The sequence below is a fragment of the Canis aureus genome, chromosome 6 (genome assembly GCF_053574225.1).
Source record: "Canis aureus isolate CA01 chromosome 6, VMU_Caureus_v.1.0, whole genome shotgun sequence".
NCBI lineage: Eukaryota > Metazoa > Chordata > Mammalia > Carnivora > Canidae > Canis > Canis aureus.
The window spans coordinates 42,937,836-42,965,209 of record NC_135616.1 but is presented as its reverse complement, the minus strand read 5'-3'; the positions used below and the strand labels follow the sequence as shown (position 1 = coordinate 42,965,209).

Genomic DNA, 27,374 nt, shown 5'->3' with positions numbered 1-27,374 from the left:
ATCTGACAGAGGTCTCAAAAATAAAACTCCCTGGGATCCCTGGGTGGCTCAGGGGTTTAGCGCCTGCCTTCGGCCCAGGGTGTGATCCTGGAGACCCGGGATCGAGTCCCATGTTGGGCTCCCTGCATGGAGCCTGCTTCTCCCTCTGCCTGTGTCTTGGCTTTTCTCTCTCTCTCTGTCTCTCATGAATAAATAAATAAAATCTTTAGAAAATAAATAAATAAAACTCCCTCAAAGCGAGAGCTGAGGAAATAAGAGAATGTTTTCAAGCTCCAAGCAGACACAGTGCTCACTCAGGAGGGCCACGGGGCTACGGAGAGGGCACCTGGGGGTGAGGGAACTCTGACCCTCAGCTTCTGGAGTCCCCAGCGCACACACTGTGCAAGGTGCATCCCCAGAACCAAGTCTCCAGGCTCGGGTGAGGTCATACCACAGTGCAGCTGTGGGCCTCCCACTGGCTCCTTTCCCTCCCTTGGCAGGTGGATACCCTAATTTCTCTCCAGGCAATGTTAATGCACTTTCCCGGGTATGAGGGTTAAAGATTCTTTTTTTTTGAGGATTTTATTTACTCACGAGAGACACAGAAAGAGAGGCAGAAACATAGGTAGAGGGAGAAGCAGACTTCTTGCAGGGAGCCCGATATGGGACTCGATCCCAGGACCCCTGGTTCACGCCCTGAGCTGAAGGCAGACGTTCAACCACTGAGCCACCCAGGCGTCCCGGGATTAAAGGTATTAACCACACAACTTACTTTCTATGTGCCTGGGTAAGGATCTGCTGTTGGCATGGCCACTCAGAAGCTGTCAGACTGCTGAGGACAAAGGGTCCCACAAGCTTGGGGAGGGAGGGGAACATGCTGTCAGGGAGGGGCCTGTGTGCACTCACCCGGATGCAACCAAGCAGCTGCTCCCCGCGATATGGTTCTAACTCAAAAACCTGCCAAACCCACGATGTCCATCAATGGTGTAACCAGTCCACGGTGGACCGTCACACAATAGAACATTAAACACCTCGAGTAACTGAACCCGCGCTACATTCATGTCTCAGGAACGAAGTAATAAAATTTCAGAAGTTGTCAAGTGAGGACAGCATGTAATCATTTTTATAAAGTGAATATGACTTTTGGATCATAAGGTTTTATTTCTAAAAACAAATCTGAAGCAAACATGGAAAAAATACTAGGACTAGTTGGTTGGGGACGTGGGGAGACCCAGGCAGGGGTAGCCCCTCTCTGTTCCTTCCAGGATGTTGGAATCACCTTGGTGTCCTCCTCCTCCTGCCCCACACTGTGTTGGGGCCCAAGATTGCTGCCAGCTATGGGGACAGCTTCCCCAGGCTGGCCTCCTCAAGTAGCTATGTCCCCTGCAACAGCTCCCACGCTGTGACCTGCTCACATGGATGCAGGCCCTCTGCCTTCTGCTTGCACCCCTAAATGTAGCTTGTACCCCCAGCACCCTGGTCAGGCTTCTGACAAAGACCTATCTGCACTCAAAAAATTGGAACTTACTGTAGCTTATCTTTGGGACATGCCCCCTGCCCCCCAAACTATTTTCAATTGCCAAATTGAACAAGTTAAACCCAGGTATTCCTCCCCTTTAGACCACCAGGGACCAGCCCTCATGGCTTTTTTTTTTTTTTTTCGGACCAATATCTATTAAAGTGGGCAATTTGCAAAGCACTGTGCAACACATCACATACATTACCTCGTTTCTCACAGGAGCTTTATTAGGTCGATACTGCATCCACATCTTAAAGAATACAAGTGTCAGGAAAATAAGCTCCTTGCCCATGATCTCACATGTAGGGTGAAGCCAAACCATAATACGCTGGTAATCTGTATCACACATCAGGGGTAAAACCTATATCCACGTATGAGAGAAGCATCACTGAGATTCTGTGGCCTGGGACAATATGGACAGGAAAGGGAAAAGCCAACCAGTCCATGCCCCAATCACAGCACCCAGAGATGGACACAGAAGGGATGACCACGGGGTTCCAAACCCTGCCCCCACCCAGCCCCGGTGCGCTGGTTTGTTGAGGCACGATACTGCTTGTCCCGGCTCCACATGGCCCAGCTCGGGAAGCTTCTAGTTGGAGAAATGACTGCAGAGAGACATGAGTGGTTAACCTCTCTCCTCTGTAATGGGGCCAATCTCCCGTCTGTGCTCACAGCACAGGTCCTCCCAGGAGCGGCCACGAGATGGAGAGAGCAGAGTCCACACCTACAAACACACCAAACTCCAAGAATTCCAAGAGGATTCATCTATTTATTGATATTAATATTAAGCCACTTCCCAGCAGTATCTGCTGTGACATGAACAGGACTTGGTTTCTAAAGGTAATAAAATAACGATGACATCATAGACAAAGCGTTGGGGATGTTCCACGCAGGGCAAACTGGCTTTCTTCTCCTACCAGAGCAGGCAGGTGCTAGGTGCCATCCCAAGCACGAACTCCTGGTCCCCTCCTTCACCTTGGCCCTCGGAGCATCCCGGGCTGTGGCACGAGGCCAGACAGCTTCTCACACCCTCCCCACGTGGCACAGCTGTCCTCGGTTCCTACGGATAGACCACCGGTGCTTCCAGTCGGTGAGCGGTGGTCAGGTGACAAAACCACTAGCACCAAAAAGCTGGTTCTTCCTCTTCGTCAAGTAAACACGATACTTTTTTTTAAGGAAAGGAAAGTCTTAAAAACATATGGCACTAGAGTGTGAAACGACACGAGGGCACCCATTACAACTTCCCATGGCTGCCAGCCCAGTGCCTGGCCTCATGTCAGATGTAGAGCTGATGGGAGGCCAAGGTATCCATGAACGGACGCACCAAGTTGTCCGTGGAGAAGTAAAAGATGAGCCCAAATGTGATGGAAATGGGGAGGGCAGGCAGTGCCTTCTTGAACACAGCAAGCAGCAGGAGGGTCAGACACAAACCCTGCAGAACACAGAGGGGAAGTGGTGACCACCAGTTTGGATGGGGGGCAGCTAGTGAGGTCTCCGCCGGGCTCAGGTGGGTCAGACAACAGCGCTGGACATGCCACCTTCCCAGGTCCCCTCAAAGCTCTGTGACGTGCCCGAGGGGGAGCTCTCACTCTTGTTTAACACTCTGCATGCTAATGCGTGAGCCCCCTGACCCTCAGACCACCTCCCCTGCCTGGCTACGGCAGCAGCACATGTGACCAGTGGCAGGCGGGCTCCCCTTAAGGGACACGTATTTATAAAGAACTAGATGAGCTCTGCAGAAGTATCAGTGAGGGTCTCAGCAGCTGGCACGGAGGGAACCAAAGATGCTGTGGGACCCATCCCCTGGGAAGTGGCTGCTGTCCTGTCCCACCAGGCTGGTGTAGACAGGGTCCAGGGAAGGGACGGTGAACCAGAGCACCCGCCCTGTCCTTGGGTTGGGTAGGGCCTCAGGTCAGACAGTACGGAGGTGGAAGAGTTGGGGGGCCCACCACCCCAACCCCCACCCATGCTGTGAGCAGGTAGGCAATCTCTCAGGAAGACAGCCTCAGCCTTCCTGCACCAGGGCATGGAGTATATGCCGCTCGGAGCCTCCCCACCCTCTTAGGACACTTCCTTCCCCCACTACGGGTACCTGACCTCGTTGAGTCACTGCCTGGGTATAAAGTGATGGGGCCCCTCCCTACCTCACAGCACACAAGCCTGGCCAAGCCGGTGGCACCGCTGTGCGCATGGTCAGTAATGCCAGAGCCCCTCAGCCACACCTGCCCTGTCCAGACCCTCCCAAAAGCCTGGTCTCATCTCAGGGGTCTCCTGGCAGCTCTGCCCAGCCCCCATCACTCTGCCCCTCCAGGGGGCAGCAGCATCTGAAACTTCCCCAGGGATCCAGGGACCCCCAACCCAGGAGACGGGGCAGGTGCACCCCCAGCCACTCACAATGAGGATGGCCACGAAGCACGCCAGCGTGGTGTTCCAGTCCCCGCTGCCTGTGGCCGCTGCCTTGCCCACCAGCACACTGTAGAAGATGAAGTCCCCCAGGCCGAGCTTCACGCCCCCTGTGCAGGGAAGACGGCGAGCCCATTGGTGTCGGGAGCCCCAAGAGGAAGTGGCAAAGAAGGAAGACACCAGTCCACAGCCCGGCCACTCTGCCTGGCCCACGGGACCCTGGGGGCCAGAGTCCTGTGGCCCATGGGGGTCGGGTGGGGCAGTGTCACCGCCAGCCCACCTCACCTGGCCTCTGGGACAAGGACTGCTGCCAGTGGGTAAAGGGGGCCGTTGGGCTGGGCAACCTGCCACCTGGGCTGTGAAAAGCTGGCATTTCTGACAATTCAGGTAAAACTGGTGCTTGACACTTAGTTGAGTAAGAAAAAAAAAAAAACAAAATATATCATCAGGGGTTGGTGGGAGGCGGTACGATTCAGTTCTAAGTTTAAGTTATGAGTATTTTGTAGGAAATTTAATTTCAAGAACACACATGATGCTCAGAGCTCCTCTGGCAACCCTTCCTCTTAAAAATAGGGCAGCTGGGGCAGCCCCAGTCACAGGGTGTGATCCTGGAGACCTGAGATCGAGTTCCATGTCGGGCTCCCTGTGGGGAGCCTGCTTCTCCCTCTGCTGTATCTCTGCCTCTCTCTCCATGTCTCTCATGAATAAATAAATAAAATATTTTTTAAAAATAGGGCAGCTTAACAGGTAATTAGCTTATCTCTTGCTGGTGGTAAATGAGAACTCACAGAATGCTCGTTTCCCTTAGGCAGGCTGCCGGTGTGCTCGTTTACAGGAGACTGCTCACCGTGAACAGTAAGAAAGCTTATCGAACAAGGATGTGCCTCGTAGGCCCCTCTCCTGCCTCCTCCTGCTCACGGGGCTCCTTGGCTGGGGCAGGACCCCCTCTGGCTGGCTCCTGCCCCCAGATCACTGGCATGCCTCTGGTCCACCGCCTCCCTCGGCCTGACTTCTGTGGCCTCAGCCCTGTACCTGTCTGCACCCCGTTCCTCACTGTGGTCTGCAGGTCTCGCTCTTGCTCACACCCACCCCCTGCTTTCCTGCTCTCCCCTCTTCCTTCTTTCTTTTTTCCATCACTTCTCTCCCCAAAGAGCTCCATGCTCCCGTCCTGTGCACCTGAAAGGTCCAGAAGCTGGGGGAACCCACCAGCCTGTGCACAGAGGGGAGGCCAGTACTCAGCCTGTAGATGCACATGGCCTCAGGCTGCTCCCTGCCCAGCTCCCATCTTCCTCTGATCCTCCCCTGGCACCGTCCCCTCATCCTCACTGTGCAAGACCCGGGTGCAGCCCCTCTGTCTCCATTCCAACCCTGAACCCTCCCCAGGATCCCCCTGCAAGCCCAGGTTTCAACATATATATGATGCCAACTCTGACTCCAACCCTGGCCTTGACCCTCTGTGTGGCTGCTGCATGTCCCCCTGGAGGTCCTGAGGTGCTTCCAGCCACCCACTCCGTGTTCCCCTGGGTCGCCCCCACGTCTCCCCGGCCCCTACCACAGCACCTCCTCCCAGCCCTGCTGCACCAGGGGCCTAGCTTCCCTGCAGGGTCAGCTCCTTCTGCAGCCAGGGGTCCACTTGGAACGTGGCTCTGCTCATTTCACGTCCCTGCCGACACACCACGAAGGCCTCCCTGCTGCCTCTGGGGCAGAATTGGAGCCACTCCCTGGGTGCAACACACCCCCCACTGGTAGGCCCTCCTGAGCGGCTCTCTGAGCTCCCTGGGACTCCCCTCTCCCTCCTCAAGCCTCTGCCAGGGCTGCTGGGTCATGAAGAATTTTTCTGGCCCTGGTTCCTGGGAGGGAGACCACATGGCTGGAATTTCCCAAGTACCAGGAGTGTCTGTTATTCAGGATCCTAAACACTTGAGTTCATGCAAGTAGGAGGGGCTGGAGGGGTTGCCAGACCAGAAAGACCACGTGTGTGAGAAGGGGGCCGGGACTGGGCCAAGCCTGGAGACAAAGCTAGGCCCCGAGCGAGGATTCAATCACGCCTACATGAAACAACCCCAGCAAGACTCTGAAGCCTGACAAACATATCCATGTGCCAGGTGTGTGGGCATAACCTGTCCCGATGCCACGTGGAAAGACGACACAGGCTGTGCATTCAAGGCCCTCCCCCACCTGCCCCTGGGTCTCTTCATACAGCTAGCCCTCTGTTGTCTCCTTTATAATAAAGCCGTAAATACAGCACTTCCCTGAGCCCTGTGGGTTGTCCTAGTGAATTACTGACACTGGAAAAGTGTGGGACCCCCAGATTTGTAGCCAGTGGCCTGAAGACTCCCCAAACCTGTGACTGGGGTGGCCGTGGACTGTGCCCTGTAACTAGTGGGGCCTGTGCTGAGCCCAGTGGTTGGTTCCCGCATCTGTCTGTGGGGTGACCGCCAGCTCATCCTCCATGGCCCACACCAGGCCTGTCTTCTTCCCTGCACCTGCCCTGACTCCCCTGTACCTAAGCCCTCCCCAGGGCACCCACCGCAAAGCAGAGGTTAACACCTTGTATCCCTCGGTCCCATAGGCCACCCGGCACACAGTAGTGGGCCCCACACGTGTCCTAGTGTCCTTGGGAACATGCCCCTAGGTGTGTCTTCAAGATTGTCTTCTACACGGGTCTCTCCAGATCGGTCTGTTCCTGGGGGTCGCCACCCAATTCTGTCCTGTGCTCCAGAGCCCATGGCTAGTTGAGCATGGGGACAGTGCTGTTAGTGCCCTGCCCAACCTGTCCCCAGGCCCAGACACCACACCTTGTGCCCTAAGGGCTACACTGGGCCTCCTTCAGGCCATGCCAGTGCACATTGGGATAGAATTCTCCACCAGCTGCAACTCTGCCCTCTCTGGATCACATCCCTCCTCCCACAAAATTACCCCCCACACACAGTGGCCCCTACTGTGCATGGTGCATAGACCAGAACCCTCACTTTGATCTCTGGGAGGCCCTCTGAGCCCCCACAAGCCGGCCAGTCCCATGTCTGCACCCTTGATCTGGTGTCCTGCCTGTGCTTCCTCTAACTCACTATGGACTGCCTACCCCACGGCCTCGACACCACTACCCGCACCTCCACCCCGCCACCCCTGACCCAGAGTTCAACCCTGGAGCTCAGCTCCGAGGTCCCCACCTCAGGTAACTTCCTGAGCCCCTGAGACCAGGTCTAGGAGCTGGGTCACTGCGACCCGGGCCTAGGGAGGGCAATCAGGGTCCACAGCCATTAGACCCAAGCCAGGCCTACATTACTCCCTGCTCCCGACACAGACACACAGTCCACACTCACATCTGCGAAATATAGGGCTTAGCCAGATCATGAGTCCCCATGGCCCGCCACCAAGACTCCACCTCTGCTGGCTTCTCCTGGACTCTTGTGCCCATCTCTCTCTGATGTGAAGAGGGGCTTCTTTGCATGTACACTCCCCTGGTCTCAGGGAGCCCCAGCTCTACCCTCACCCCCACCCTGGGCCCATGCAGACCCATCTGGGCACGACCACCTTACTTTCCTCCTCTTCCTCCAGTTCGTCCCCTGGGTAACCAGGCAGAGGGGGCTCAAAGACTTCCGGGTACGAGGGCTCCCCAAAACTGTCATACGAGTCTTCTTCTGGGTGTCCATGAGAACGCAACCATCATGGTGTGAGGCGGGGGCAAGGGAGAGAGACAAAAGCCCAGTCAGGGGGATCTCTGATCTCTGAGGAATGAGGCTGAGCCCGGGCTCCCTGGCCCCCCACCCTCCAGCCAGCCCAGCCCTGACGCAGACAGACAGGTTCTCCCCACTCCGTGGAACAAGGGAAGGGAAGCAGAGCTGGAAGTCTCCCTGCTGCCACGTGCCTGGCACAGGCCCACCAGGAGGGTGGGTTTCCCTTCCGCACCCTCTGACCCCGCACCTCCCAGGGAGGCCAGGCCAGGCCACGCGGGCGGGCAGCGGCCCTTGAGGACGACAGGCCACCAGCCTCTGGACACTCACCCATCTCTGGGTCGTAGGGCAGCTGCAGGGCTCCCTGGGAGGAGGGGTCCAGCTTGGCCATGCCCACTGTCCACACCATGGCAGCTGTGGGGACAAAAGGTGGTGCCAAAGGTGGTGCCTCAGGCGCTGCTAAGGGCAGCTGCCCCTGGGGCCCGCGCAGGACCCGCCCTTCCTTAGGGGGCCCCGGGGAGGGGTCCGGACTGGCCAGATGTGGGCACACCATGCCTTTCCTGGGCTTTCTTTGCCTCCACATGAAGACACTCCTCATGAAGACAATGAACAGTCTGGTGAATGAATTTTGTCTTATTGTGGTTAAAAAAAAAAAAAACAACATGCAACCTGAAAGGTACCATCTTAACCACACACGTGAAGTATGTTCACGTCACTGAATCAGACCTCAGAACTGCTCTCCTTCCAGCCCTGAGACTGCACCCTCTGGACACCTCCTCTCTTCCCCCTGCCCCCCACCATTCTAGGTCTATGAACGTGACTCCTCCAGACACCCCAGAAAGGTGGATCACACGCATCCTTTCATAACTAGCTTCATCCACTCAGCCTGGTGGCCTCCAGCTTATCCACAGGGCATGTGGCACAACTCCTCCCTTTTTAGGGCTGAATGATAGTCCATGGCACGTGTTCACCAACTTTCCAGCTCCCTTGGGTTCCATCCAGGGTAGGTTCGCTAGGCAGGGGTTTCCCCTGGGTTCTGTCTCCCTGGCCCAGAAACTCTTGCCTGAACTCCCAGCCCACAGTGTCTCCAAGTCTCTATCTGGCCACCCCGTGAACACTAGAACATTCCCCATGGTGGCCCTGCCGAACCCCCACTGACATCCTGGCTTCTTCCTTGTAGCTCGCACCCTTACCGTCGCAAATCCTGCCAATTCTACCTCCAAAATATCTTCAGAACGATCTGCGTCTCACAGCCTCCACCGCTGCCCTGGGGCCTGAGCACCCCCAACCTCTTGGGGTGCTAGTTACCCCCCTAACCCAGGACCTCTTCCACTCTTGCCACCATGTCTTTTCTGCCCCCTTAGCAACCTACGTGATCTTGTTAAAATATTAACATCAGCTCAGTCCAAAACCTTCCAGGAGTGTGAAGCTCACCCAGGAATAAAAGTCGAGCTCTCGCCATGGCCTGCAAGGCCCAGTGTCCCTGGACCTGCTCCCCACCCCGGGATCTGCCTCCCCTCCCCTCTGCCCCTGCCAGATTCAGCTCCCCTGGGGCCTCTGCTGGAACTCTGTCCCCTGGGCTTCCTGAGGCAGGTCTCAGGTCAAATGCCACCTATGACAGAGATTTCCTTGACCACCTGCCACACAACAGCACCCCCCACTACCCTAAAGTCCTCGGGTCCCCTACCACTTCACTTTTGACCAAGCACATCTCCCCTCTAACAATGTGCACTCCCCCGGAGCAGAGATGGTGAATGCAGAATTGAGCCCTGTCTCACAGGGTCTCTGCTCCTCCTCAGAGCGTGCCTCCAACTTGCTTTCACGCCACGGGCCACTTGCTGACATGTCCACTCCAGACTCCGTCCTGCCTCTGTAGACATTACCCAGCACTCTGCATCCAGACTGTCCACTCTGCAGACGCCTGAGCCACAGCATTCAGGCTCATGACGTAAATATGCCCATCAACAGATGGGAGGCCATCAGGACCCCAGGGCTGTGAGCCCTGTCAGGCCAGGGGCCACGTGGGTCTTGTTTCCTGCTGCACCCCCAAAGCCCAGCACTGTGCTTGCCGCAAAGTGGGGATCTGACACACATCTGTTGAATAAGCATATAAATCCAAATCCCTACACACCGGCCCCGTAACCAGCAGCAAACCCGTGTGACTTCCCTTCAGAGACTTAATTTCACCCAGCCACAGAGCTGTCGAGGAAGCACAGTGAAAAGCAGGTGCACCCAGGGCACCTGGGTGGCTCAGCGGTTGAGCATCTGCCTTCGGCCCAGGTCATGATCCTGGGGTCCCAGGATCGAGTCCCACATTGGGTCACCCACGGGGAGCCTGCTTCTCCCTCTAACTATGTCTCTGCCTCTCTGTGCATCTCTCATAAATAAATAAAATCTTTTTTAAAAAAAGATTTTATTTATTCATTTGTAGGCACAGGATATAGGCAGAGGGAGAAGCAGGCTCCTTGTGGGGAACCCGACACGGGACTCGATCCCAGGACTCCAGGATCATGACCTGGGCCAAAGACAGACATTCAACCGCTGAGCCACCAAGGTGTCCCTGAATAAATAAAATCTTAAAAAAAAAAAAAAGAAAAGAAAAGAAAAGCAGGTGCACCCTGCTCCTCCAGAACCCTGCCCTCGACAGCCCCTCTCCAAAGCACCCTCTCAGGAATGTGGAGAGCTAAGTGGGTGGCCGTGGGCAGTACTCCCCACACGCCACTGGAAGTTGGATGGGATGGAACTGTGGGGCAGACCACGTCCTCTGCAGCCCCAGCCAGCCTCAACTCTCTAAGCACCTTCTAATGAGATGGAGATGCAGCTTCTCTTTGTCCCTGGAGGGTGGGGCACCCCGGGATCACCAAGGCCACCTCCTCCCCTTTAATCTAGGAAAGACAACTAGTCCCTAGTGAACTCCGAAAGCTGCAGCGGGGAAGCAGCCCCTGGTTCCCAGCTCGAAAGCAGAAACAGAGGTCACTCACAGGAGTATATCAGGGCAGGAAATATGGGCTCGTTTCTCTCCTGGGCGGTCTCCACCAGCATCCTCAGAGGCCCTTTGGGGCACAGCACAGCCACTAGATCTGCAAGAGCCAAGATGTCACGGCATGTGGTAAGTGACATTTATTCCCAAGCAGCCCAAAGAGAGAGGAGCCAGCCTGCTAACACCTGGGGAAACATAGCCCCGAGCCTCAGAGTGAGGCTCAGAGTGTGTCCCACATGCCAGCTCCCAACCCACTGGTTTACAGCCATACCCTTAAGAGTTTGTTTGTGTTGATGGAAGCCCAGAATGGGGTCTAAACGGGGTGGACTGCAAACAGGAAATTGCTATGTGACTCAGGGACCCCATGCTGGGCTTGGTGTCCAGAGCCTCCCTTTCCTTACCCTTTTAAAATGGAAGTTATCACTTCCAAGAGACACAAGAGACAAAACCATGCTAATACTCAAGTTTTGGGTGCTCATTATTTATAGGTCCTGTGCCCAGCCCTACAGCTGCTCTGAGGAGTGAATGCTTACAGCGTGCCTAGGGCTTACCAGACGTGCTATCAGCAGTAACCACATCCATGGCCCCAAGTCCAACAGCCCCCGTGCCTCACGAAGGATTAGTCAGGGAGGAAGGGGGTACCTTTCAGCACCCGCCCCTTGTATCCACCAGTGAGGACTCGTCATCCTGGACGCTGCCCCCGCCACCCACTGCCAGGGTCTGGGCCCACCCACACCCGCCTACCGTACACAGAGATGGCGCCCAGAATGACCCAGGCAGACCATTCGGGGAGGTACTTGATGAACACCAAGGCCATGAGGGCACTGATCATGATGAGGTAGGCTTGCTGCAACACCAAGGGGCCTTTCCAATGGATGCACACCATGCCCACTGCCCCAAAGTTCCAGACAGTCAGGAACAGGGTAGGGTAGTCCATGGCCACGTTGTAGGTCTTAAGCACTTCCCTGCATGACCAAAGCCAAGCCTGTGAGGTAAGAAACTCAGCAGAGACGTCAGACCCCAATCACACACAGTGCAACATCCCCTGTTTCCTGACCATTAAGTCCCCAGCTGGGTTTTCCTGACCTCTGGCTTCATTATAGACACACACACCCCCCACTGCCCGGTTCTGTGAGTCCCACATCTAATCACGTCAAGTATTTTCTGGAATAAGGGGGTGAATGTACCAATGTCTCATGCTTGACTCAACTCACACAGAGGTGTGCTGGTACCACCTGAAAGACCCTTTGCCCCTGGGAAAAGGCCTCCTGTCTCTTCCGTCTCTCAGGGCCCCAGGGTCAGGCTGCTAACCCACATCAAAGGCAACAGAGCAGATCACTTTTCCAAACGAGGAAGTTCCCAAGCCTGGCCCAAAGACTGGAATCTCTTGGGTTCATAGAGATCCTCCTCCATAGTGATTGGGCTCATTTGTTTTAAATCAGGAGCAGAAAGGGATATGGCCTGCCTCACAGCACCCTTGCCTCCCATCAAGGCCCTGGGAGGAGGTCTGGCTCTTGGAGGCCGGTGGTGGTGGGGTGCCCCTCCCCACCCAGATCCTGCGTGTCTGACAGGACCTCAGGGCTACCTACCCGAGGTAGATATAGGTGAAAAGGAACAGGAGCATCAAGGATGACATGATCAACCAGCCATGGATAAACTAGACAACAGAAATGGGTACAGTGAGCATGGGTACCCAGCTTGTGGGACTACCGCCCAAGCTTCAAGAATCTTCATTAGGCTCCTTTGTGATGACACTGGAAGGAGTGGCCACTGGACAGACATAGAGTGCAAAGAAGTTCCTACAGTTCTCTCAAGGTCACCTGGCAAGTGCACGGAATGAAAATCCTTCAGGTCCAAGCAGCCAGACCCCTGTCCCCCCTACCTTCCCCCGCCCCCACCCCAAGAGAGGATGTGTTGGATGACTCCCACCCACCAGGCACAGCCCTAGGCTCCAGGGAAGAAGCTAGTGGAGTCCCACTTGCCGTGTGTCAGCGTGAGGGCCTCAGCTGGGGAACACATAGCCCTCGTGACTACCTGTGAATATGTCTAAGAGCAAAAGAGCGTCAGGACAAAGTGGCAGGAGACCTGCTGGGGTGCTGTCTTGGAGTGGCCAGGGCAGCCTTTAAGGGAGCTTTCTCTGGTCACCCCAGGAGGAGCCCTCCCACCTGAGGCCCTCAGAGAGACCCATGCCTCCTGTCCTGGCCAACCGGGGAGGGTCAAGGATGACAGTAGAGTAATCCTAAGCCAGTCCCTTAGCCGGCAGTCCGTGGCACAGGGGTGTCACGACCACCAGCCTCCCCTCAGGGGATGGACCGGTCAGTCACCTGCTTGACCCACCAGGGACCTCAGTGGGAACCTGGTCTACCTAGAACAAACAGCAGCCCAGGCCATGCTATGGACACAGCTACCTCTGGGATGTGTTGACCCTCCTCATCCCAGCCACCCCTGCCCCCCAGGACTGCCATCACCTCCTGCCTGAGTGCCACGGAACCTGCAGGTAAACCTCACCAATCTGCCTCCTGCCAGTCCTGGGACTGGTTGCCTGACACCCACTGACCACAGCAGTACTGGCTTCCCAGCTCCTCGATCCCCTGACCAGCTTATTTCCAAGGGCACTGTGGCCTCTGCTCCAACCACGCAGCCCCCTATGCTGCTTCCCAGCCCCAGTGAAAATTGCCTTATTTCCACAGGTAATTATGCACTCATCAGCCCCAGCATCCTGATCAGCCCCTGTGGACAGCCCTCCTGGCATCTATCCTGGCATCTCGCCAGCAGGGATGGGCTCCAGGCCCTGGGCTGAGCCTCCTCACTGCTCTCTATCTGCTCCAGGGGGCAGCAGGCAGCCTGCATGAGGACGGCTTTAAGTCACGATTCCCAGTTAAATCTTTCTTTCAGGCCTCAGGGTTTCAGACCCTAAACAACCCCTCCCCCTAGTCTGAAAGTTAACAGTCTGCCCAGGGATAAACAAGGCCCCCAATTAGGCCAGGTGGGCCGCTAGACTGGCCTGCACCCCGGCCCCTGCTCCTCCGCTGCTCCTGGGGGCTATGCTGCAGCTACAGGGCCCTCCAGTCTCGGGGCTGCAGGACCCCACACGGCACCTGCACACCCTGTGCAGAGGAAAATAGGAAGGTTGAGTAAACCTGCAGGGGAAGTGTGGGGTGAAGGAACCCGAAAATAGAACATCTCGCTTCTTTGGAAGAAGCTGCAAAATAAAATAACTTCTGAACATGAGAAGGGGTGTGTGGAGCACAGCAATGAAGTGCTTGGGCAGGGGAGATTCTGTGCAAGCGCCAAGGATGGTGGTAGTGGGCAATCCCCACGGTGGCCAGGGTGGGGCAGAACCGAACTGAGGCGTCTGCTCTGGCAGTAGGTGACCTGGTGGGTGGCTGGGGGGCGGAGGGCTGGCGTTGGGGGCCGGGCAGACAGGACGGGGCAGCGGGGCACGGCTGGCACTCACCTTGTAGCAGCGGTACTTGTAGAGCACGACCAAGAAGATGGTCATGGCCACAATGACGCTGATCATGATGAGGGTGTTGAGCACAGAGTTGAGGAGGCGCTGGCCCACAGAGGGCGTGTCCTCGGTGAATGGTGTGTAGATGCTGAGGGAGATGGCGGGCTGCAGGCTCTGCTCCCTGCCTGCTCCATAGGGCCTGCCCGTGAGCCACCCAGCCTCAGCCTGATGCCTGAGCCCCGAGTGGAAAAGGAAGGGGCCCCCCCCAGGCCTCCCCCTCCCCACCAGACCACCCCGTCCCCACCAGGCTCCCACCCTAGTCCTCCCTCTCCTCTCCCCCATGCTCTCCCCCCTCCCCAAGGACTCCCCCCCCCTCCCCCAGGTCTCCCATTCCCCATGTGCTCTCCTCCCATACCCAGCCCAGGACTCGCCCACTGCTTCCCCTACCCCACCCAGCACAGGCCAGCAGTGGCACCTGCTACAGCCAGTACACTTGGGAAGCCAGCCCCTGGCCCTATCCACCTGTCTGCCCGGACTGCAGAAGCCTGCTGCCTGCTAAGTGCTCACCTCCCCTGAACACTGTAGGCTGTGCCCCTCCCACCTGCTCTGCACCCCAGCCCAGTAGAGGGTGGGGCTTCTCCTCCTGCCCCTTTCTTTGGAAAAATCAAACCAAGATGAAAGGAAAGCTCCCTAACTAAAAACAATAAAAACAAGAATGCGTGGGTGGCTCAATGGTTGAGCATCTGCTTTCAGCTCAGGTCATGATCTGGGGTCCTGGGACTGAGTCCTGCTTCTCCCTCTGCCTGTGTCTCTGCCTCTTTCTCTGTGTCTCTCATGAATAAATAAAATCTTAAAAAATCAAAAAAATATAAAAAGTTCAGAGCAGGTAGTTACAGGCAGCTTGTCTGTGCTGTTGCTCCCCACTCCCTTTCTGTGTTCTTCTCACTCAAGTGATCAAAACCTCCCTCACTAGGCTGAAAGCACACTAAGAAATCACCCGGCCCACCACTCAGGTTTCCATCCACGAGAGCAGAGGCCCAGAGAGAAAACCGCCTGTCCAGTCACACTGCGTGGCATGGCATGCCCGCGCCCATGACCCTGCACCTGGGACTCCCGCTCGTGCCACAGGGTGAGAGCATGCCCTCTGCCATGAAAGCCAGCATGCCTTAGTGCTGCACGAGGGCAGGCACTGTTTAACTTGTCTAGTTCTCCTAGTATCGGGACTATTATACAAACAAGGAAACTGAGGCAGGGAGCAGCTAGGAAAGAGCCCTTGCAGGTCACGTAGCCGGGAGGCAGTGGACAGAGCAGAGTGTGGAGTCAGGTAGCAACCAGCCCAGCTCTGCACACGCCCCTGGCATGGAGCTGCAGGTGCAGGGGACCCCTGACTCCCCACGCCACTCCCCAACTTACAGCTGTCCGTTCTTCTCTGTGTAGAAGCGCACGGACTTGATGGTGGCCACCACCACAATCATGCACAGGGTGACCGGCACAAAGAGCATGATCACGTGCTTTGCCCCATACTTGAGGGTCAGCTCCTCCTCCAGGCCCGACGGCTGCCCAGGTACCCCGCCGCAGACGTAGTGGTCAGCATCATCCTCAAAGTCCTCCTCGCTGTCCTGGCTTCTCTGTGGAAAACCGCACGGTGAGGGCCACAGGCTGCGCCCACGGTGGGCTCTGCGACGCCGTGCACGGGTGTCGTGGAAGTGGACATGGGCGGTCTGAGTGGTGCTTTCCAGACGGAAGGACCAGCCTGCGGGCTGGGGTCCAGACGCACGGGTGCCAGGAGGCCAGGGCATCTGAAACGTTTACGAGGACCAGTAGGGAAGGCAGAGAGCCGGCACTAGCCACCTCACATGCAGGAAGGGGCCACAGCAGCCACAGGACAGGGCAGCCTGCAGGCCTAGCACATGCGGCTCATGGGCCTGAAGTGTTTCTAGGGATCGCCCCCCCCCCCCATCTTACTTCAGGGACTCAGACGCTACTCAGTTCTGGCTGAGGAGCCATAAGGATTCAAGAGGAGCCAGCCAGGTGACAAAGGAGGAAAACAGATTGCACCCACCCTAGAATAGTGAGCTCACATGGGGACTGTCCTTGACGGTAAGACGTTGGAAATTTGCGGAGGAGACATTACTTGGAACTCCCCCAACATGCACAAAATTGGGCGTGCAGAACTGGCAGCAGCAAACCAGACCCAGACGGGCTAACTGGCACCAAGCTCCTGAGGGGCAGGGGGTGTCCATCCTCCAGGAAGGTGGGAGGGCAAGACACCCGCACGCGCTGGCCCAAACCCATCTGCGAGAATTTCTGCTTCAGAATTGTGCCAATTCAGTCACTCACTGCCTTGTTAATTAGATTAACCGCCAAAGACAGAGCCAAGCACAACAAAAATTCAAAAGGACGTTGCTTTGGTTCTTTGCAGGGAGAACTGCAGCCGATGCTCAGCTAAGAAATGGCAAAGCATAAAGGAGCGGGAATGTCAACAATTAAAATGCACAGACGAGCTCCGAGCTCCGGGAGACAAGACAAGTGAGCAGTCAGGAGCGGCTGGCGGTAGCCTTGAGAGGCAGACAATGAGACCAGCTCACTGGGAACTCAGAGGGTGGAAGGAATGAGCTCTAATTCCAACTATAGGGACTAAGGCCGGCTGGCAGGAAAAGTCCACATGGAAGGTTTTAAATACTGTAATACACAAGACTGAGGTGGGGGTTCAGGCTAATCCAGATACTTCCCCCCCAGGGCACCCCTGCCTTCATGAGGTTATAACCTCCTGCCCTGTGGGCTACAGAATTAAGATTAAACCCCTGTGTCCCCCCAAAATTCACATGTTGGACCCTAACCCCCAATGTGATGGCACTTGGGGTTGGGACCTTTGGGTGGGGCCCTTCTGATGAGATGAGAGCTCTTACAAATGGGCCCCAGACACCCACACCCCAATCTGTATAGCAGCAATGTCCACAATAGCCAAACTATGAAGAGCCCAGATGTCCATCAACAAATGGATAAAGAAAATATGGTATGTACACAATGGAATACCATTAAGCCATCAGAAAGAATGAAATCTTGCCATTTGCAATTACATGGATGGAACCAGAGGGTGTTATGCTGAATGAAATAGAGAAAGACAAACACTGTATGATCTCGCTCTTCGGTGGAATTTAAGAAACAAAACAGAAGCACAGAGGAAAGGACGGAAAAATAAAACAAGACAAAATCAGAGAGGGAGACAAATCATAAGAGACTCTTAACCATAGGAAACAAACTGAGGGTTGCTGGAGGGGACGTGGGTATGCAAATGGAGTAATTGGGTGATGGGCATGAAGGAGGGCATGTGATGTGATGAGCACTAGGTATTATATGCAACTGATGAATCACTGAACTCTACCTCTGAAACTAAAAATAAAATACAATAATAAAATAAAATGGCCCCAGAGAGCTCTCTGTCTTTCCTGCCACAAGGAGACCCAGGGAGAAGCCACTGACACGTGTGAACTCTCACTGGACACTGGATCTGCCAACACTGTGAACTCACACTTCCAACCTCCAGAAGAGGGAAACACATGTGCATTGTGTACAAGCCCCCTCAGTCTATGGTACCCCTGCTCGGTAGCCTGAACGCACCACAGCACGTCACAGCTCAACAGTCACCAATGATGCACATGCTGGTCCTGTGGCTCCCAGTCTGGCCCCTGGCCCTCTGCAGCACTCCCCCTACCTCCCTGGGCCCGTGCAACCCTCCCAGCATCCAGACTCACTCTCATGCTCCCAGAGCTCCCGCGGCACAGCACCTGCACTAGGAAGGGGAGCCTGCGGGGTGGGGGCTGGGACAGAACCATCCAGCCTGGTGGGCTGCAGATATACAGTCTACTGCAAAGCCCTCACCCACTGGGACCACAACCTGCCTTGTATCAGGGCACGTCTGGCTTCCACCCAGGAGGGCCAGGAGCCCAGGGCCTGGATTCAAGGCCCCTGACTGCTGGCAGGAACCTACCCACTGGGCAGCATTTTCTCCATCCTCCAGGCCCTGCCTGGCCTCCTGGCAGCAGCGTGGCGGGGGGCTCTCAGCCGACATCAGGGATGTCCTCTCGTCACACACTTCTTCCTCACTGTCAGAGGCCATGAATGTGAGCATGGCCCTGCCTCGGGAAGCGCCTGGAAGAAGCAGCACAGGGGAGCTTGGTCCATCTTCCTGCAAGGCAAAGGCCACACAGGACCGAGGGGACAGCCAGAGGCGACAAGAAGACCTGGACACAGGTCCCGCCTGACAACCGCCCAGGACGCATGTGTCAAGCAGCTGCTGGAAAGCAGGACTTCCCATGGGTTGCCTCTAGGGCCGTGGTAGCCTCTGGAGGGAAAGGTCCAGCTAGAAAAGTCACGGCCATTCCAAACTGCCAGCACATTCATTCATTCAATCAACAAACATCTGCTGAGCACCTGCAGTTAACAACAACCATGTGGGGCTCCAGGGTTAGGAGGATGGGCGAGAAATACATTTGTCCTTAAAAAAAAAAAAACAAAACAAAAAAAAAAAACAAAGAAAGAAAAGAAAAAAAGCCCAACAACCATCCCATGTGACTCATATAATCTAAGCATTCACCTAGAGGTACAGAAGCACAAAGAGGGAGATCAAGAATGTTTTCTAGGGATCCCTGGGTGGCGCAGCGGTTTGGCGCCTGCCTTTGGCCCAGGGCGCGATCCTGGAGATCCGGGATCGAGTCCCACGTCAGGCTCCCGGTGCATGGAGCCTGCTTCTCCCTCTGCCTATGTCTCTGCTTCTCTCTCTCTCTGTGCGACTATCATAAATAAAATAAAAATTAAAAAAAAAAAAAAAGAATGTTTTCTAGAGAAGATAGCACCCCTGATGGAGACAGAATTTTCCAGGTGAGGGGAAAGGGCAGAGGGCATGACAGACACTCCAGTCAGGGCCTGGGGAGGTGTAGGGCCTCCTGCACCACATCCCCTAAGACAGAAGGGAAGGTGACCCCCATGAAGACCACTGTGGGAGGGGACAGGCTCTGACCCAGGACAGCAGGGTAGATGCCAGGGAGGGGACCGGACCCAGAGGGGGTTAGGAAGACAGCAGTCAGTGCTGGATGTGGCAGTGAAACACAGGCCAGAACCCAGGATGACAGCCAAGCATGGAGCCACGGGCAGAAGACAAGCAGCTCAGGGGAAAGACGGAGTCTGGAACCTGCTGAGTGGGAAGGGGTTACATGAGTTAAGATGGCACAAGGAGTCTGGGATGCAGGGGAGGAGTGAGACCATGCAGGGCGGGGTGTATATGTGGGAAAACACAGCTTAGGGCAGGCACCCCAGGGAGGCCAGGGCTGGAGGGTCTATAGGCCAACGTGGCAGAAGGGCCTAGAAGAGCTTCAGATAAGCCCTGGCAGACCTGGCTGTCCCTCCAGCTTCCTGGGCAGACCTGTTCTTCCCTCCCCCCCCAAACTCCCAGAGGCCCTGGGGGCTGAGCTTTGGGGCGCTGGGGATGGACAAAAGCCTCCATGTCAGTCCCCCCAGGACGTGTGATCTCCAAGTGACGCAGGCAGGTTCCTTCCACCAGCAGCCAGCTCTGTGTGCCTTGGCAGGGTCTGCGGCAGCTGCTCCATTCAAAGCCGATGACCTGGGCTCTGGCCAGGATCATTCTAGAATGGACCCCACCTCCATCCGCCCATGACAGGCCCGCATCTGCCCACCTCACGGATTAGGACCTGTGACCAAAGGCTCCCAGGCAGGACTCAAAATGCGACAGGGCAGAGTTTATGAAACAGAACAATCAAACACATGAAGAAGCAGGCCCTTAAACAGAGCCCCACAGGGTGGTTTCCAGAGGGAGGTGGGGTGCGGGGACGGGAAGCAGGGAAGGGGAAGAAGAGACGCTTCTCGCGACACACAATGTCGTACAGGACTGCCAGGGTGCTACGCTGCCCATCTGGACGGATGGGACCCTGTATGTTAATTATACTTCAAAAATGAAAAAGAGGGGCGCCTGGGTGGCTCAGTGGTTGAGCGTCTGCCTTGGGCTCAGGTCGTGATCCCGGGGTCCTGGGATAGAGTCCTGAATAGGGCTGCCCCCGGGGAGCCCTCTTCTCCCTCTGCTTGTGTCTCTGTCTCTCTGTGTCTCTCATGAATCATAAAATCTTAAAAAAAGGAAGGAAGGAAGGAAGGAAGGAAGGGAGGGAGGGAGGGAGGGAGGGAGGGAGGGAGAGGGGAGCTGCTCAAGGAGGGTGGGGACCAGGAGCAAAAAGGTTTAATCCTTCCAATTTCTATTCTTCAGCGGCTGCCAGCAGCTAACAAGGCAGTCCCCAGGGAGCACGTCTGCCTCCCAGCGGCTCCCTGACGTCTGAAGGAGTCAGAACTAACTTAGGGATGACGGCCTCCTCACAAGAAAACAAAGGCTCCCTGGGCAGATTCCTTCCCTCATCCAGCTCCCCAAAATGCCTCCCAAACCTGCCGTGAAACTGGGCGCAAGGGGGCTATGGCTGCCCCAGGGCTGCCCCTGCCGGCTGTCAGGGCAAGGGGCCTATCCAATCCCTACCCTCTGGTCTGCTGGCTGGGCAGGGACAGGTGAACACCTGACAGGGGACTGAGGACTCAGGACAGGCTGGGCCCCTTAACATGCCCTTTCTCTAAGGGGTCCATGCCACCTGGGGCAGGGGAGGGGGGATACCTCCAGCTGAGCCCTGAGCATGTACTGAACCCAATGACCGGGGAGCTGGGTACTGCTGTTCTTGCCTATTTTACAGATGAGGTAACAGGTATGAAACATGACAGGTTCAAAGTCACCCCTGAATGCAGGCAGTGAGTGATGGGTCTGTACTTAGCGTTAGGGTAGACCGCTGGGTGAAAGGCTCCATTCCAACCAAAGGTCCAGGGGTCTGCCCCTTGAGATGGCCCTTTGGCTGACGGTCAGGGGGCTAGGCCTGGCCCCCGGCTCAGGACAACAGGGGTCAGGTCATAGTCTACACCCTGTCCCCCGGTGGGGCTCAGCTCCACTCGGAGCGGAAGAACAATCCTTCTCCTGAAACCCAACCGAGCTGCAGGGGGAGAAAGGGATTTCCAGACAGAGACAGTCCCCAAGCAATGCCCACCAGGGACAAGAATGCGGAAAAACTAGGTCTCACACACCTTGGGCATTGCCACCTGGACCGCCCTTTCTGAAGGCAGTAAACAGGGGAAGCTTTAAAAACATTCATACCTTTTGATCTTGAAATGTTACTTCTCGGAATCTGTTCTAAGGAGATAATAAAACATTTTTGTAAAAACATGTTTGTTGCGGTTGTTTGTAATGGTCCAAAAAAGTAAAAACTGCCAAAACAGCCAACTCTGGCCTACGACACGTCCGTCCAATGGGGTATGTTATAGGACCACTTAAAAAACCTCCTTTCAAAGAATAGTTCATAACAGGAAACAACACGACAGGATGTTGAACGTAACAGATGTCAAACTTCACATACTCGACCATCTGAACGGTCTCAGAAAAACGCTCGTGTACGAAAGACTGGTGAGATAGATGACAAAACACCAAATGTGGTTACCTCTAGACACTAAGGCTGTAGGTCACTATTACTGCATATTTTTCTGCTTTTCTCAAACCTATTATAAACATGGATTGTCTCTAGAGTTTTATTTTTTAAGCCATTAATTTATTCTTAAAGCAGGCTCCATGCCCAGAGCGGAGCCCAACATGGGGCTTGAACTCACGAACCTGAGATCATGACCTGAGCTGAGATCAAGAGTCGGATGCTTTATCGACTGAGCCCCCAAGGCGCCCCAAAACATTATTTTTTTAAAAGGAAATATGGAATGTCAACACCGAGACAGACTTCCTTCCCATCCTGCTGCCCCTGCATGCCCTCATTGGATGGGGGCAGGCAGGTGGACGCACAGCCCCTTTTTACCTGGCTCCTGGAGAACAGAGCAGCTGGGAGGCACACCTCTCTGCTTCCAAGCCGGAATGGAAGCCTGACGCCAATCTGAAATCCCTGGAGGGAAAATCACCACCTAAATGCCTGCGGATCAACAATCTTACTCGATATCTGTCGGCCGCTGAGCGCCAGTGACGTCAGGAACGCCCGGGTGGGGGGGCTGGGGCGGGGTGGCTCCCCAGGGCGCCGAGGCTGGTCCTACCAACCACATAGCAACCAGCCCTCGGGCTCGGCTGGGAGGGGGCCGAGGGAGCCGCGGGCGGGAGGGCGGGAGGGCGGGAGGAGGGCGGCCTTCCCGGGGACTGCAGGCGCCCCCGGCCTTAGAATGCAGAACCCACACAGCCGGGGAAGCCACCGCTTCCTCCCATTAATCAGCTGAATGGGATCGAAATGCTGAATTGGCCAAACCGGGCGAGTCTGACCCAGAGAATTCCCCCAGTGTGCCTGTGTCAGCAGCTCCTGCGATTAAGGAAACCCCGCCGTCACCCAGTTTCCTTGACCTTCTCTTGCTTTCAGAGCCAGACTGTAAAACGCCATAGTAACCGTGAGCGCCGGCGTTTTGCTGGAAAAAGATGGAAATCGCCACTCCAAAAGCAAAGTGGGAGTTACCACATTTACCAGGAACAGTGGGGCGATGAGAAAGGTCAGGGTTCTGTCAACGTACCTTCTTTCTTGATTGCAGCAGGCCTAACTGAACGGGGGACCCTCACTTTCAAAGGAGGTGGCCCCTCCCTAGAGTCATCTGGACCTAGCAGCCTGCCCACAGCCCCCACGAGGTTCTCTCAAAGCCGGGGAGGTGTTTGTAACGGTGACAAAACTCCCTTAAGGAACGCCCACAGCCTCCCTGCCTGCCTGTCTCCCCAGGCCCAGGGCAGCTGATTCTGTATTTGACCTTGGCTGGCCTTCCTCCATCTGTCCACCTGAGCCCAAATGGGGATGTGCATCGCTCCCCAACAGGGAGGCAGCCTCACCGGCCAGAATGCCTCCAGGTGGAAGGGATGGAGGGCCCTTCTGCCCTCCCACATCAGACGCCCCAGGGGATTCTGATGGGGCCTCCTAAACTTTGACCCAGGCTCTAGATGGCCCTCAGAACTGTCCAAACCCAGCAATCTCCCTCGTTTTCTCAAGGAGCCAGGAAAGGTGGCAGTTTGGGGAAAGCTGCAGAGGCCAGGGCCCTAACGCACCACCTGTGGATAGGGCACAGGAAAAAAAAAGATTCTTTTAAGCGACCAAGGAGCCGTGGGATGTGATGCACACACTCCTTGGCCCAAGACCAGTGAGTTAACTTCCTGTGGCCATCTCCTCTCCTGGAAAAAGCAGAAGGAGCACACCTTGCAAGAGTCCTGTGGAAACTGGAGAGATTGTGCAAGGTGTCTGTGCAGAGCAGGTGTTCAGTAAACAGTAGTGACCATGAAGATGGAACAGATGTAGGTGTATGGCAGGAGGGGCAGGAAAGCTGCTGATGCCCCCTCGGAAGGTTATGAGATGTGCTAACCACCCCCTTCCGGACACAAGAGTTGAGAGACCAAGGTCACCCCTCACCCGGGCCCTGGGGAGACACCGTTCCCACCTAGCCCCAGCCTGAACACGCGGGCACCACGAACACCGTGTCACAGGACGCGTGCCAGAGCTGGCACAGACCTGAAAGGCCATCTGGTCAGTGCCCTATTTTGTAGTTAAGGGAACTGAAGCCCACAGGGACCAAAGCCACAGCTCTGATTCAGGTCTGCGGACTGCCCACTCCAAGCACACATGAGGCTGGCACACTCGGGGATTGGCCCAGGGCCACAGTCACACAGGCGGCCAGCACAGCAACCCCACGTGGGCTTTCTGGGGGCGCGCCCATACCTACAAGGCATAAGCCTTTGCCTGCGTCTTTTACAGCTTCTCCAAACACAGGCAAGTGGTCACCAAATTACAAAGGCCTCCTAGTTGTGGCCTCACCCAGGCTGTCTCCTGCCCGAACCCTTCAACCCTAGCCTGGGGGCCCACCCTGCCCTCTGTAGGCAACAGGGCTCCACATGGCACAGAGGGGGCCAGAGTCGGGGCACTGCTTCCAGATAAGTGATGGCACACTCGTGTGCTCTATACACAAGAATGCCCGTGAAGGGAACATTCTGAAGACCTACCATTTGCATAAAAAACAGAATACAAAACTTCATCTCCACCGGGATGCCCAGATGGCTCAGTGGTTAAACTAGTCTGCCTTCAGCTCAGGGCATGATCCCAGAGTCCTGGGATTGAGTCCCACATCGGGCTCCCAGGAGGGAGCCTGCTTCTCCCTCTGCCTATGTCTCTGCCTCTGTCTCTCATGAATAAATAAATAAATAAATAAATAAATAAATAATAAATAAATAAATAAATAACATCTTTTTTCAAAAAAAAAGTTCATCTCCAGCTTCCTGTCTCCAACGCTTTAATAAAGGAATACATGTGTATGTGTGAAGTGCTGTAAATAAATGTGTGCTGAGAGTGGATATCTCAGGGCTGAGAGCTAATTAAAAAAAATATTTCCTGAATTTTCTAGAACAAACATGTGTGACCTTTATCTCTACAAAGTCAAGAATTCCCTGGGTAAGGTGTAGCAGAAAGCACTCTTCCCATTTTTCTTCCCATGCTCCAGAAGACGACCATACTGTGGCAAAGACGAACTTGCAACTCATCCTCCCAGGCAATAAAAACACTGGACAAAACACATCTCCTCCCTGACATCCTGGCATCTGTCTTTCCTGAGAACTGATTGGAAAGAAGACTTTCCCCCAGACTTTACTATGGCAGCCTTGCCACCTCCAGGCCCGGAAGCCAATGTTGATCACACGAGGCTTGAAGCCCATGTCCAGCCAAGCTCCCTCCCAGGCCCTGGCTGGGGGCAGCTTGCACCAGCCTCGGAGCCCTGACCTTCCCTCCACCAACCCTCCCTCAGCTGCTGGAGTCGGGAAACAGGTGGGAACACTTGCAGAAACACTGGTTGTCCTGCCAGTCCTCAACTAAACAGTGTCCGAACCTCAAAGCAACAGCTGAGAAACAGCCAAAAATATCTTTGGCAAAAACATGCATGTGACCTACACACACACTGCTTTGATCTGTTGAAAAAAAAAATTATTTGGGGGACGCCTGGGTGGCTTAGTTGGTTGAGTATCTGACTTCAGCTCAGGTTGTGACCTTGGGGTCCTGGGATCTTCAAGCCCTGTATATCAGGCTTCCTGCTTAGTTGGGATTCTGCTTCTCCCTCTCCCTCTGCCCCTCCCCCTGCTTATGCTGGGGCTCTCACTCTCTCTCTAATAAATAAATAAATAAAATCTTTAAAAAAATAATTTTTATTGTTACTTTGCTTTGTCAAGTAGTTACTAATGGAAAGCACAAAGAAATGTCCTGGGCAGAAGAGCAGGGACACGGTAGGGGGTGAATGTGCGAAACTTCCCTATGCAAAAATTCAAAAGATTAAGACCCAGCCATCTGGGTTCAAATCCTGGTGCTCTGGTCACCCAACAGGACAAGTGGCTCAACTCCCTGAACTTCAATTTCTTGATCTGTAGCAGATAAAAAATAGTAGCTACTTGAGTGTGACTGTAGCTGTAAAGAGACGTAAGTACTGTACCAAGTGGCTTTTTATTGCATATGACACACTTCATGCTCATCATCAATAACTCAGAGGCTTGGGGCACCTGGCTGTTCTCAGTCGGAAGAGTGTGTGACTCTTGATCTCGGGGTCGTGAGTTCAAGCATAGTGACACTGGGCATAGAGAATCTTTAAATAAATAAAACCTTAAAAAATAAAAGTAAAAAAATAACTCAGAGGCCAAGGTAAGAGGAGCCTCTCCTTTGGCAAACTCTGTGTGCGCAGTGAGACTGGGAGCAGCCATCGAGGTGTTGAGGGGACGGGTGACAGGCATGGCAACACACAGCGGGCCTCCAGACACATGAGAGAGGCAGCCTCCAGCCAGGCTCTTTCTCAAACATAGGAACAGAGCATTCATCTCATTCATCCCCTGTACATACACCAAGTAAGACTCCAGACTTGGTGCACGGCTACTTCAACACCCAACCGAGTGGAATGTTCCCTGAAAACCTGAAACCTCATCCCACTCTGCATGCAGCAATGCTCCTGCAAGCCCCCTACTTCCAGCCCCTGACCTAAAGGCCCCCTCACGCACCCCAGGGATGAATCTGGACTGCCAGCCTGCCTGTCTGCTCGATGGATGGCAGAGGCTGCAGCTCTGAGCTGCCGCCAGAAACCCCCTTCACCAGCTGGGCCCAGAAAACACAGCTGCTGACACACCTCCGGGCTCCCACATAGCCACCTGCACGCAGAGGCACCTAAGGCTCCCACACCTGAAACAGCTTATCCAGAGCCTTTAATTAGGGCTGAAGGTCTTGGCGGAAAGCACTGGAGGCTCAGGTGTCCACAGAATGGACCTCAAGGGCATCCATAGCAGAGGCCAGGGTCTGTCCTGATCAAGTTCCTGTCAGGACAGAACCTGAGAGCCCAGGCTGAGGATTCTAAGTCAAGCTGCCTCTGCAACGTTCTGGAGAGGATGCCTCTGTAAATGGGGATGCAGTTAGTCCCCTAACCAACAGTTCATTTCTTTAAAAGGGGACATCATTACTTCAGCAGACAGGAGCGTGTCATCCAAGCGCCAAAGGGCTGAGGTCTGGTGCCAGGGCTGGACAGCACGCAGCCAGGCCAGACCACGAGCGGGTTCGGAGCCTGGCCCCGCTAGGTCCCACCTGGGTGGCCTTGGACAGCCTCGCTAGCGCGGTGGCCTGAGTCTCTTTATCCATAAAATGTGTGGGGGTGGAGGGGGGCAGCCTCTGTCTCAGGTTCCTTCGGCTTCAAAAGCTGCATCTGTAAATGCCTGATAAAACGGCCAAGCGCCGCTGATCACGGAATCGCCGGCTCCAGGCCGGGCCTGCGGCCGGTTCCCCACCCCGGCGGGAAGCCCCTGGCCGCACCCCGCCCGGCAGGGCCCCCGGCCCCGGCCCCGCCGCGCCCCCGCCGCCCAGACCCACGTGCGCTGCTCCTTTAAACGCCCGGCCCTCCGGCGGGGTCCGGCCGCGGGGAGGCAGGCCCAGGCCCGGGGGTCGCGGCCCGCGCTCCTCTAAGCCCCCCGGGCCGGGGCCGGCGCCCTGCGCCCTGCGCCCTGCGCGCTCCCCGCCCCGCCCCGCCCCCACGCCGGCCGCAGAGGCCGTACCCGCGCGCGCACACCGCAGCCCCGCGCCGGGGAAGGGGCCGCGACCGGCCGCGGCGAGGGGCGCGCGGGGAGCCGAGCCCCACCCCGCGCCGTCCGCGCGCTGCAGACCCGGCCCGGCCCGCGCGCCCCGGCCCCGCCCGCTCACCTGCTCGGCCGCGGCGCCCCGGCGGTGTTTACGCGGCTGGCGGAGCGCCCGTCCGGCCCGGGCCCCGGCGCCGGCGCAGACCCCGCCCCGGGCCCGCCCCCTCCTC

General features: G+C 55.8%; 1 protein-coding gene across 4 annotated transcripts; it reads right to left on the bottom strand.

Annotated features, from left to right (window-relative positions):
* Positions 1–2,247: 2,247 nt before the first annotated feature.
* On the bottom strand, positions 2,248–27,361 carry PSEN2 (presenilin 2). Of its 4 annotated transcripts, none has more exons than XM_077901322.1 (12): positions 27,269–27,361; positions 21,905–21,988; positions 17,998–18,158; positions 15,420–15,634; positions 14,013–14,205; positions 12,145–12,212; positions 11,300–11,520; positions 10,557–10,655; positions 7,906–7,989; positions 7,441–7,542; positions 3,893–4,011; positions 2,248–2,930 (listed from the first exon to the last, which is right to left on the bottom strand). In XM_077901322.1, the coding sequence occupies exons 3-12, from the start codon at positions 18,136–18,138 to the stop codon at positions 2,775–2,777; spliced, it is 1,398 nt and encodes a 465-aa protein (XP_077757448.1). In that variant the 5' UTR covers positions 18,139–18,158; positions 21,905–21,988; positions 27,269–27,361; the 3' UTR covers positions 2,248–2,774. The 4 variants fall into 4 exon arrangements, with proteins under 4 accessions (XP_077757448.1, XP_077757450.1, XP_077757449.1 ...); XM_077901324.1 differs by having other exon boundaries at positions 14,013–14,154; XM_077901323.1 differs by lacking the exon at positions 21,905–21,988.
* Positions 27,362–27,374: the final 13 nt, after the last annotated feature.